The sequence below is a fragment of the Lissotriton vulgaris genome, chromosome 6 (genome assembly GCF_964263255.1).
Source record: "Lissotriton vulgaris chromosome 6, aLisVul1.2, whole genome shotgun sequence".
Taxonomy (NCBI): Eukaryota; Metazoa; Chordata; class Amphibia; order Caudata; family Salamandridae; genus Lissotriton; species Lissotriton vulgaris.
Window position 1 is genome coordinate 68,098,006 of NC_141694.1, and position 13,680 is coordinate 68,111,685.

The 13,680-nt window shown below is 41.6% G+C and overlaps 1 protein-coding gene across 2 annotated transcripts in view; it reads right to left on the reverse strand.

Annotated features, from left to right (window-relative positions):
- Nucleotides 1–13,680, reverse strand: part of LOC147706797 (calpain-1 catalytic subunit-like) — an 861,968-nt gene that overhangs the window by 433,897 nt on the left and 414,391 nt on the right. For both annotated transcript variants that reach the window (XM_086925930.1, XM_086925929.1), the window contains exon 3: nucleotides 6,548–6,666. In XM_086925930.1, coding sequence (XP_086782056.1) covers nucleotides 6,548–6,666 — 119 coding nt within the window. The remainder of the gene's footprint in view (nucleotides 1–6,547; nucleotides 6,667–13,680) is intronic.

Consider the following 13,680-nt stretch of genomic DNA (forward strand, 5'->3'; position numbering starts at 1 on the left):
GGGGCTAGTGGACGGATGGCGGATGTGTAATCCAGATAGGGCCCAATATACCTTCAGGTCCGGGGCTCATCAAAGTCTCTCCCGGATTGACTATATCCTAGTCCCCGCGGCACATACTCGCAATATCCATGAGATAAGATACCTGAGATGGGGCATCTCAGATCACTCTCCAGTTTGGATGCACATGGTCTTGGGTCACACGAATGCAGGTAGAACTGCTCCTATAAATCCGTGATATTTACGAGACCCCACCATTTGTAAGAAGCTAACATAGGCCACAGATCACTATTTCCTAGAAAGTGAGGGAACGGTAGACACAGCCCAAACGTTATGGGAAGCTTATAAAGCGGTTATCCGTTAAGCGGTAATACCAGTAGGAGAAAGGAAATACAAAAAGACTTCGCAAGGGCGGAAGATGAATTGCTTGCACTGGAGGTGGAGTTGGAACATACGGTGACACTGGAGAAATTTCATCTCCTGAGCCTTTAACAAGATGATTTTAAAGGAATAGCAACTGACAGGGCTAAGGCACAGGGGAGGGAGATGCAGAGAAGGATTTATGAGCATAGAGACAAAGCAGGGAAGCTGATCGCATGGCTGGACAGGAAGAAATGGGCAGACAGACTGGTGCCCGAACTGACTGGGGTGGGGACTGATCCAATCACGGACCCACAACACATAGCTGATCGGTTCACCGATTATTACCAGCAAGTTTACAGTACGGAGGGGCAATACACAGATGGTGACAATGCGGCCCTCATTCGAGATATTGTGCTCCCCACCTTGTCCAACGCAGATCGTGACTATCTCGACTTCGATTTTTCACATGAAGAGGTTGTTCAGGCAATACGCACAATTAAATCTGGGAAAGCATCGGATCCCAACGGTATTCCGATCGAGCTGTACAAAATTCAGCCTGACAAAATAGCTCCGCACCTTCACTCAATGTTTATGGATGGCAGAGAAAGGGGGGTGCACTTACTTGATCAGAGAATCGCAAATATTGTAGTCATTCATAAAGACAGTAAACCTAAAGCCTTCTGCACATCTTATAGGCTGATATCGTTACTCAATGCCGAGACCAAAATCCCAGCTAAAATGTTGGCGATGCGTCTAGTAAAAGTTATAACTACCCTGGTGCACCCCGACCAGTCCGGCTTTATGCCACACCGCAACACTGCCCTAAACCTGCGCAGGTTACATGGAGTGTTGGGCAGAGCATCAAACATCTTGTAGCCGGCAGTCCTGGTATCACTAGATGCCACCATGGCCTTTGACATGGTAGAGTGGCCCTATCTCTTGGCTGTCTTGGACAAACTGGGATTTGGCCAGGTGTTTATTGGCTGTATTCGCCTACTATATTCAAAACCCATGGCCCGCGTCGTTGTGAATTACTGCAAGGCGGCAGCCTTAGAGGTAAGCCTTGGAACGCGTCAGGGGTGTCCACTATCCCCCCTCCTCTTTGCCTTGGCACTGGAGCCTTTGGCGGCCTGGATCCGTAGGAATCCAATGATCCCCGGTATGCGTTGGTCCCTGGGGTGGGAAGATAGCATCTCCTTATACGCAGACGATATTCTGCTGTATTTGGCTTCCCCGAGGGCCTTGTTGATATGCCTCCTAGATATTCTCGCAGTGTTTGCCAAATATTCCGGATTTACCATAAACTGGTCAAAATCTGTGCTTTATGTTTTGCCAGGAGAACCACCAGACCCCCGAGAGACTGACCAATACAAATTGCTTCAGAAGGCTTTCGCTACCTCAGAATCTTCATCACCTCTGATCCGACGCTTCGCTTTTCTCGCAATCTTTTCCGCCAATCCAGAGGTTGAAAAGTGACATCGGCCACTGGAAGTCCCTGCCTCTTTCTTTGTTGAGCAAAGCGGTTCTTTTTAAAATGATAGCCCTGGCCCGTTTCCTTTATGCCCTTCAAAACTCTAGCTTGGAGGTTGATTAACGAAACTAATTTTGATTCCAACTTCCCTAAAGACAAGGTCATATTTCCGGAGGACTCTTCTATTTGCCTGAACGCCGCTCTACTCGAGGAGGGCATACTGCAAACACTGAATGCATTAGCCCCGCTAAGAACAGCCAGAACCAAAACTATATCTGAGAAATGGTACACTCCCAACCTAAAAAGCCTAAAAAAACCTGCCAAATAAAGGAACATCTGTGGAGAAAGTCCAAAGATAGTGAAGCCAGATTAAACTACGTCAACGCTCGGAAACAATACATCCTTGCCATAAAACAAGCAAAAAAGGACTACTTCACACAACGAATACAAGATAACTGCAACTCAACAAAAGAGTTATTCAAAATAGTCAAAGAACTAGGCAAACCCCCCAGTACGTCACAAACTCTAACCCCCTCAACAGAGGCCTGTGAACGTATTAGCACATTCTTTTCGGATAAAATCAAAAAGATTTACTCCTCTTTCATCCCTCAAAACATTAATTTGTTTGACTTTTCCTCCACAAATGTCCCCCCATCAGAATCCCGTATAGACTCCCTAAACTCCTCAGACCTAGACACCGGGCCCCATCTCACCAGCTTCGAATTATTTTCAACCGAAGAGGTCCTGGCAGTACTGAACACAATTAAATCTGGATCCCCTTCAGATCCCTGCCCCCACTTTGTGTTTTCAAAAATTGTATCCGCGCTTTGTCCCCTCATCACCCAACTGTTCAATAAATCACTAACCACAGCCACCTTCCCACAAGCCTGGAAGCATGCTTCTGTCACCCCCTTACTAAAGAAAGCTGGAACCGACATCTTAAATCCCGAAAACTACAGACCAATATCACAGCTTCCTTTTCTCTCAAAAGCCCTGGAGAAACTGGTCAACATACAGCTGACCAAATACCTAGAGACCAACTCCCTCCTAGACCCGTCCCAAACAGGGTTTAGAGCCAATAACAGTACTGAAGCAACGTTGCTGGCAGTGTCGGACAGTATCAGATCCACCACCGACCAGGGTGGGGCGGTGGCACTGATATTGCTCGACCTGTCAGCGGCGTTTGATACGGTCTCCCATGAACACCTGCTTCATATACTTCGAAGCAAGGGAGTACAATCTAAAGCTTTGGGCTGGCTCCACTCCTTCTTATCCAACCGTACCCAAGCTGTACACATGGGACAGTATCACTCCAAACCAAGCACCATCGGCTGTGGGGTACCTCAGGGTGCCTCTTTGAGCCCCACCCTCTTCAATGTCTATGTTTCATCTTTAGCCGACATCGGGAGGAAGTGGGGCATTGGAGTCTGCTCATACGCCGACGACACACAGCTGGTGGTGACTATGGATGAAGGCCCTGAGGTCATCAAATCCAAACTACACAACTGTCTAGGAGAAATGGCCCACTGGATGCACAAGCATTCCCTGAAGCTGAATGCCGGGAAATCAGAGATCCTACTATTTGGGGGAGCAAAACATGTATGGGATGCCACATGGTGGCCCCCCTCTCTGGGAACGGCCCCCTCTCCCAGTCAACACGCCAGGAACCTGGGAATCATTATGGACGACACTCTTTCCATGAAAGATCATGTCAGATCACTCTGCGGGAAAAGTTTTGCCATACTCAAACTCCTTGCCAAAATATTCCCCTGGTTACCCTTGGACTGCAGACGGTCCGTCACGCAGGCACTACTGGTCAGTCGCCTGGATTATGGTAATGCACTTTTCAATGGGATGAACGACCATCTATTCTCATGCCTGCAGATTGTGCAAAACCAGGCGGCTAAACTCATTCTCAACAAAAGTAAGCGCGACTCAGCATCAGAGTGCCTAAATAAACTCCACTGGTTCCCAATGCGTCAGAGGGCTGCCTTCAAGTTACTTAGTCATGCTCACAAGACCCTATATGGAACTGGCCCTTCGATACTGCAAGGAAGGATCGAATTTTACAAACCTAACAGAAATCTGCGATCTTGCCAATCTGCATTGGCAAAGCCTAAACGCATCCATAAGGTCAGAACAGGCGGACGTTCCTTTTCCCACCTAGCAGCTAAGAGATGGAACGAGCTCCCCCCCAAGCTAAGACACACCTCCAACTATCTTCAGTTCAGAAGGAATCTCAAAACGTATCTCTACACTAAACCATAAATCCCAGCTGTCACCCCAGCAGCTTCTCTGGCTCTTAGCGCCGTGATATCCTTCGGGATGATTGATGCGCTCTATAAAAACCGTAAAATAAATAAATAAAAAACTCTATGGATCCAGTTCCCAAATTGTACTTTCAAGAAATAGAATCGCTACAAAGAGCTCTTTTGTGGGATGGCAAGCCTCGGATCACCCTAACCAAGCTCACCCTCAATTGGTATGACGGTGGTATCAGTCTGCCAGATATCAGGAAATATTATTGGGCGGCCCACTTGACAGCGATCAATCAAGGGATGTATGGTCGTATGGGTGATCCGGGATACGCAATGGATAGATGACTCCTTCCTGGTGGGGACTATAATAGAGCTCTGTCTTCCAATCCCCATATATACCCCCTTATGGGTGCCACCGCACACTCGGTGCATGTGTGGCATGAGGTGAACAAGCACCTGGGGAGGGACCGTAGACTCACGCTGGCGACTCCCCTCTGGAGCACCGAACGGCTGGGGAACCTGTGGCAGACTAAAGGGTTTGACAAGTGGGACCTCATTGGTATCTCCCAGATCAAGGATCTCTGGGTCAAGGACAAGATCCTCTCCTTTGCCGCTCTCCAGCAGCAATACAGCTTGGCGGGCGCCGAATACTATAGATATCTTCAGGTTCGACATACCCTCCATGCTCATCTGACCAGTAATTCTTCCCTCCCTGACGCATCCCCCCTCGAGTATAGAATACTTGACGGTCACCTCCCAGAGAAAGCCATCTCTCTGATCCACAAAAAATTGATAACCAACATGGAAGACCCACTCCAGTTCCTAAAGGAAAAATGGGTTGAAGACGGCCTAGTATTAGATGAAGAGGGCTGGCGAGAAACGGTCTCCTCCCCGAGGGAGGTGGTGGTCCAGGTAAGGTTGTGATCCATGCAACTAAAAAGTTTGCACAGAGTCTACGTTACCGGGCCGGGCTTGGTACGCATGGGAAAGGTGGATAGCGGTGAATGTAGATGTGGGTGTGGTTAGGTAGGTACGTTCCTTCACATTATCTGGGAATGTGAACATATACAAACATACTGGAAGGCCATACACCACACACTTCGGGAGGTGCTCACAGTTGACCTACAGCCCGAGGCACAACGCTGCCTCCGAAATGTTTGGGAACCAACTGATCTCACCTCCTACATGAAACTATGGATTACTCTAGAATTCATGGTGGCTAAAAGTAACATAGCACAACTCTGGGGGGCCTACCAACAGCCTACACTGTGAAAATGGAAGACAGATTTGGATTGGTGCATGTTCCTGGAAAAATCTGTGTATGTGGCCAAGGGGTGCCCCGGAAAATGGAGCAAAGTTTGGGGGCCCTGGAATTGATATAAAGGAGATATTTGTACTCCCCCCACACCCCTACTTGATGACAAGACTCTTGCAGCCCCTTGATTTAGATCTGCTTTTAAGGTGTTCTGACCTCTGTTGTAGAGCTCCGGTATTGGAAAGAAGTATGGTGTCCTTCTCATGTGGTAAAGTGATATGTAATGTCGATTTGGTTGTTAAATAAAAATAAAAAAAGTTATTAAAAAAAAAGGTAATCGAATATAGCTTTACAGCTTTACACAAGGTCAAGCCTTGATGGTTGCATGCAGGTGTTTGCATTAGACACATACACCACTCAGCTATTTTAACAAGATTGTCATTTTGACCTTTAGGTTACACAAAAATCTCTGCAAGCAACTTACATTAACTCATTGAACTATCTTCCTGGAAAAACCTGCTGCCTGCAAGCCACATGTAGCGTACTGAAGCTAGTACATTAACAGTCCGAGCTTTTTTTTATGTATTTTAGCCCATTTTCCGGGCAATTAGACTGTAAAATGAATGTTTGACCCAATTGTCTTTCTTGGGTAAACCCCCTTCCCCCATGACCCCCTGCCTCCAAAGTCCCTTTGGGAATTTCAGCCTAAGTAAGTAGCCGCACATACTCTAGATTATAGCCTTTTTGGACACAGGTTGAAAGTGTGCTGGGAAATGCCCTATTTGACCCCATAAACATAACAAATACAAATCTCTGGTATAGAACCTCCCTCCTCTTGAGAGCACCTAGGGAGAATCAGACTTGCTCACAATTTTGAGTCCACAATAAACACACACCTTACCTTAACTTAAGGTAAATGCTAACAATTTAAAATTACAAGAGGGGCGACTGCCCAGAGGGTGTGATTGATAGCTATTTGCCGCAGGGCTTCAATGATAGCCCTGTGAATGGAACAACTAAATTAGTGTCTCAGAAGTTCATTCCACACAGCAGGGGGTTTACATAGTGGTCCATCTCACATTGAGTGCTTATGGAGCGGCCTCATTGCATAATGTTTCAAATCCCTTTGGCCAAGATGTACAGTAAATTGGGTCTTAGCACCTTCTTCCTCAGCCCACAATGCTCTGCTCTCAAACACTGTACCTGGAAGTGGAAGATTCCAGCATAACCATCCTGGAATACCTGCCCAGGAGGGATCACTCGATGCAAAAGGTCTTCATTGAGGGTGAGACATCCCAAGGCAGCCAGCAACCAGCAATCACCTATGACACAAGTGGAAATGTATATAAGAAGATGTGAAGAGAGGAAGGGCAGGTGTTGAAAGTTGAGGCATGATAATCAACATTAGTGATTCAGCCCACAAACCTTTTCCAAGGGACAATATTGTTTTTTTTATTATGAGGATGCCACATTTCTCACTATGTGGGTGCATTATACTATACATAGATAAAGGTTAGCATTAGTTAGGTAAAGTCTTAAAAAAGATCCAGAGCTACCAGTAGATTCTGGAATAGACATACTATTGTTGACTTAGTGCTTTTTTGCTAATTGAATTGATGGATGTAATGAATATGTTATATATATATATATATATATATATATATATATATATATATATATATATATATATATATATATATATATATATATATATATATATATATATATATATATATATATATATATATATATATATATATATTAATATATGTTTTATTCAGGCAAACTGTCAGTGGATCCTCTATTATGTGGACTGCCACAAAGACCACCGGTTCTGTATAAAACCTGTGTTCTTTTCTCTTTTTGTATATGTGAGCACATTACCTTGCAGAAGCTTCAATAACAGGTCCTGAAGAAGGCTGCTACACCTCTGTTGAAGATAATAGGCTGAAACATGCCAACTTACCATTGACCTTAAAGCAGTTTGAATTCCCTCTTGTTCTAGCTTGGCTTTTAATCCTGGCCCAGAGATGCCCTAATAAAGTCTTTTGCGTACCTTGGAGCTAGTTTTAATTTCCACACTCTTTTTTTGCTTTGCACTCCTCATCACACATCAGATCATCTAAGGTATTTAGGATACCTCTCTCTAAAACATCCCTGAGCTCCTTCCTCTCAGAGAGGGGTTTGTAGTCGGCACTGTGACTAGGTTTCATAGTGCGAGGAGGTTACCCTTTGATGAAGCATTCCACCTAAAAGGGTCCATCACTATGCCTAGTATGTCCTGCGTAGATCCAACATTTTTGTTGTTGTGGTTACACACACACATAATATTTATACCATATTTTTATTGGAATACAAGTATACAATCAAAATGTTTGCAGTTCATTTCCAGTATATAAGTCGCACATAAACAGTTATCAAGCCTTTATCCATTTATAAAAAAAAAAACGCATATGACATCAGATGGCATTCAAGTCATAGACATGCACATTTATACCATCAAGGTAGTCACCGGAAGAAGGCCTGAAGCTTAATCCCGCTGGGAGTGATGAGTCAAGGATTGGTCCTAGTTTTCATTGCTATGTGTGTTTCACACCTGAATACAGTCTGGTAGGAAAGAGGGGATCACAGCATTGGGAGGGTATGTTGTGTGTTGCCTCTCAGGAGGGTAATGCCATATGAGGTAAGTAAGAAGAGCAACAAAATGTGAAAAAAAAGGAAAAATTACATTATGAAAGAGGAAAGGTAACAGTAAGCCAAATAACAATGCAGATGGTGTGGCAGGTCAGCTTCTTGTCCGGTACATCGTGTGGGGTGTGGCGGTCAGCCCAGTGGTGGACTCTGAGCCGAGGACCCGATCTTCCGCCTCTAAAGGCAATATGGGTGGGAAACCTGTCACTCTGGGTTGGGTGGGGAAGGGCAGTGTGGCTCGAGGGGTCAATTTACTTGCAATTCTTGCTCCTACCCTTCAATTCTACATGAGTAGTATTATCCAAGTGTGAACTGGGCTCATCATCGTCTTTAGTATTGGTATCTCTCGAGGTGCTCCCAGTTCTCTAGGACCTTCCTCCAGGGACCTGCCATGGGGTGTCTTCTCCGCCCTCTGGCATCTTCCTTAACCAAGGCCCTTTCCTCTGCCACTGCCCAGTGAGTGTAAAACTCAACAAGGAGTCACCCCCAATATCAAGAAGAGGGATGGGATATATTACTGGAAACAACAAGAATTCCCTTTTCTCATCCAAACCTCAAATATTAATTAATCCATCTGTAGAATTGACACTTTTCACAAGAAGAGCTTACTAACCACGTTCTGATATTAAGTTTTAAAATTAATGCAAAAGTGCTTAGGACATATAAATCGGTCCATTTTGCAATATGGACCCAATACGTGTTGATCTCACCATATACTAAAGGCAAATGCATATGGGAAGCTGACTCCAGCACACTAACACATTGACTTACTACTTGTAAATTACTGATCTCTCACAAAGGACGGGATTTACCAATATATAGATAGTTAGTAAGAAAAAAATACCAGTATGAAGGCATTCTTAAAGAAAAAAATTGAACCTTGTGTACCTCAGAAAAAGAAAATGTTTTATTAGAAAGTGATTAATTGTGAACATACCTAAACTGTCCTGAAGACGGTGACAAGATTGTACAAGGTTCAACGAAAGACTGCGTCAACACTTGCCTATTGGTTTTTAACTTTTGAATATCAACATTTTATGGGAATGTATCTTGTGTTATGAATTTGCTTTTTGATATCTGATCTAAATGTGAAGTTGATAGTAATTTGTATTTTTAAATTTTCACGTATTTTTAAATTAAACCGGCTGGGGTTTTAATAAAGATAATTTGATGCCTTACGTGTGTAAGCGTAGAAACTTGAGCACACCTGAATGCAAACTTAAATGCAGCTGTATTTGTACATTTCAAATGTCCAAACGTAGTATGACTGAATATTTGAAGTTTTATTCAATCTGTAATTGGAATCATATTACTTCATATGGTCCAAATTCAATCCAAGAGTTGAACAATTCAAAGTGGCTGTACAATTACATTAGTTGAGAATCAAACTGTAGCATGATGTTATAGAGGTCACCCCGATGCATTTCGAGCCCTAGGCTTAGGTGAATCAAGAAACGCCAATGTCGGCAGTTTTAATAAAGATAACACATAAAAGAATATAAAGAATAAAAGGTTTCTTTTAAGGAAATGATATGTATATATATATTCAATGAAAAAACCATAGGTTATACTCCATATATAGTTAGGAATTAGCATTTACAAAACCTTATTTTACTCGCATAAAACCATTGAAATTCCATATATAGTTAGATGCGCTAACTATATATCGCGCACCCGCAATCCACTGCTGATGATGTCACATATTACATCATTCATGACATGGTCAGTGACATCACTGATGACATCACTGGTGACAACATCCAGTGACTATGTTTCTGTAAAGTTTAAATATGTTTTACATATTGAAGAATGAGTGGATGTATAAGTGTCTGGATGAAGAATTTAGTAGGTGCATGACTGACTGTATGAAAGAGTGATTAAATGTGTCTCACTGAGTGCATGGGTTAGTGACTAAACTGTCTTAATTTGTGCATCAGTATGTCTGTTGTTGTGTAAGCTGCTGCATGTGTTGATCAGTAGCTATAAGAGTGGCTATATGGGTTATTGATTGGTTGCCCAAGTATTTGAATGGGAGGCTGAGTGTGTGTGTGGGTGGCTGGGAGGTGTGTGACTCTGTGCATAGATGTGTGAGCAGTTGATACACTAGATGTATGGGTTCAAAAGTGCATGTGGAAACAGCTATATGGGCGGTTGACTGTGTGCATAAGTGTATTGGTGAGTGAATGGATATCTCAGTGCTACATGTGCAAGTAAATACGTATGTAAAACGCAATACATGTGAGAGTTGACATATATAAATAACTGTGGATAAGAGCCAGTGAATGTGTGAGTGGCTGTATGGATCACTGTGAGCTTGTATCAGGGATTGTATAAGAGAGTAAATATGTGTTAGAATATGTTTGAATAAGTAAGGTGTGTATAACTGTATAGTTGAGGAAAAGGAGGTGTGATTGATTCTTTGCATGACTGACTAGGTGTGTGAGTAACTCCATGGATGAGTGACAGTCTGTGAGTGTCTGTTTATACTGAGTGTATGTAAGGTTATATTAGAGTCTGAAGAGGTTCATTGTATTATCACATGAGTGATGTCATCAGTGATGTGATCAGTGATGTCAAATGAGATGTCATCAGTGATGTCATCAGTGATGTCATTTGAGATGTCATCAGTGATGTCATTTGAGATGTCATTTGAGATGTCATCAGTGATGTCATCAGTGATGTCACTGACCATGTCATGAATGATGTAATATGTGACATCATCAGCAGTGGATTGCGGGTGCGCGATATATAGTTAGCGCATCTAACTATATATGGAATTTCAATGGTTTTATGCGAGTAAAATAAGGTTTTGTAAATGCTAATTCCTAACTATATATGGAGTATAACCTATGGTTTTTTCATTGAATTTCAATGGTTTTTTGAAAGCTAATATTTCTATCTGTAAAATATATTCTTCTTTAAATCATAAAATATATTGTACATGTTTTTTATACATTTTAAAAAAAAAAAATTGTTCCGCTCCTAGTCCGCGAACTGGTCAGCTTCCCGTTAGCTGAATTCAAAGCCGCGACTTGGTGCGCGAGCTGGTAATCGCTCCTTAAGCGTGACTGTTACGTTATCATGACGTTTTGCGTTGTCGCGTAATACGTTATCCGACGCGCCAAGTGAGCGGACTCGAAAGCGGATTGGATAGCGGCGCAAAGCGTGAAACGTAAAGACAGCAGGTCATGTGACTCGATAATAACACTTTTCATTAGTTCATTTCACTTTTGGTTTCCTAATGATGTAATACTAGGTCATGTGATCTAAAATTAACACTTTTCATTGGTTTAGAACTTTGGCTTTTCCCAAATGATGAAAACCCCTCCTTCTTTCCTCACTCTGACTTTCATCTTGATGAGAGAAAGACCTTTGTACAATCCAGGGAAATGGCTTCTGTTGTTGCTTCTGGTAGTGTTCCCCCACCACCACCTCCACCTCCTCATGGAAAGAAAGGACCACCAACTCAACCAATCTTTCAAGAAGAGGAAGAGCGGGAAGAGGAGGAAGAGTCTGAATATTTGCCTGAGGAGCCCAGGAGATACAACAGGAAGGAAAATTTCATTTGGCAATTTTTCAAATTTCCACCAGGGCAAAAGAAAGTGAACGCCAGGTATGTCTTTTGCCGAATCTGTGATGAACGTCTTTCTAGAGGCACGGATAAAAAATATAGTTATGGGAATTTCACTATGCACAGACACATGAGCAGGTGGCACCCAAATAACTACAGTGCAGCTCAGCTTCGAGACGAACAACAGAATTCACCAGCAATAGCCAGAAGATCGGTTGTGCCAGAAGTTACGGGACCTGAAGCAAGGGAGCTGATCCCAAATATTCAAATGGACATGGGGGAAGTCAAACAAGTTTGTGTGAGGTGCAATCAAACATTATGCTACCGCGAAAGTAGTATAACTCTTATCATTAGAGCCATCAAAAATCATGTATGTCCAAAACGCCCCCAAAAATAAATTCTTCTTTTTTTTGTTGCTCCTGTTGAGCCCTCTTCGATGAATCATTTTTGTTTCCCCCCCTCCCCCCAAAAAATAAAAAAAAATACAAAATGTTCAGAAAAAAACAAAAAAAATTAAAAAATGTTCAGAAAACTAATAAAAAAAATTTAAAACAACAAAAACAAAAAAAAAGTTCTTTTCAGAACTACCTCCCCATTATTAAAAAAAATTGGTAGAATTCTTTGAACTCTGCCAAGCTCTATTTCTATTAGTTCGCTCCCAGTTCGCACTCCGGTACGCGAACTTTGAGCGCACCCAAAATTTTTTTTTTAAAAAAAGGAACAGTAAGTATAAGGAAAGAAAACAGACAGCTATGTTACTATAAAGATAGCTATAGGGAGTAAAGAAAAGATACTGTGACCCGCAATTCACTTCTGATCATGTCATATATTACACTATTTTTCACATAGTCAGTGACATCATCAGCAGTGGATTGCGAGTAACAGTTTTTTTTGTTTACGTCCTATAGCTGTCTTTTTTGTAACATAACTTTCTGTTTCCTATCCTTAAACTTACTGTTCGTTTTTTTAACGAAATAACAGATATGCCCAATTATTACATCATTCATAACATAGTCAGTGACATCATCAGCAGTGGAATGCAGGTTAAAAAAGTAGAAAACATTTACCTTATAATTCTTTTTATTTTTTTTTAGAAAATTTTTCATACATTCAATCTGTAAAAGAGAGAACAAACATTTCCAAAAATATTAAAACATGTATTTAAAAATTAGAAAAAAGAAGGGAAAAGGTTCAAGAAGAAACACTTTTTAAACAACTTTGACACTTATAGAAACCTCTACTTCTCTACGACCCCTACACAATCCTAAATATATTTATTTTCAACAAACAGTATCTTCATGCTGATGAAATGAGGCCTATTTTGAAATATGATGCTTCTTTTGCATTGCTTATGTTCACAATAGTGATGCCATAACAGCGCAAAAGAGATGTGAAACCATCATAAAATTGTGTCTAACATTTAAAATGATTATTTTAGGATGCAAATAAGATGTGTGCTTTCAAGAGCTTTCTTTGAGGTGAGGCCTCTTTTCTTTTTTTTAAAAAAACCAGTACCCAGAAGTACAGCACTGTAAGCATTAAAATTGACACTTACAGAAGACTCAGCTTACCCATATGTACCTCACATTTCTAAATGTATATCATAAGTACAAAAACCATAACATTAATTATACATGTTAAATGGTTTATTTTTGCTGTTCTCAGAATGTATCAAATTTCACTTAAATCAGTGACTTGAAGGTATTCATCATGTAACAGCGGGGAAAAAAAAACACAATCAAAATGACTGTGTTTAAAAAACCCATACAACCTAAGAAATCTGATTTCAAAACTCCTTAAAATTGACTTACTTTCAATGACGTCGAATGATCTCCTATAAACAGCATCCACTCTGTTGTGCTATAAATATTTTCAGCCCGCCACTTTCTGAAAGAAAACCTCCATCGATACGTAAAATATGTTACATAGAAAAAAAAACTTCTCTCATTCTATCACATGTTTCCACTAGGCCAAATCATGTTGCCGCGATTCGCAAGTCTTATATTTCTTCCAATCAAATCCCGACATTTTCTATTTTCGCAACTTTCAAAAATAAAATATTTGAGATTATTTT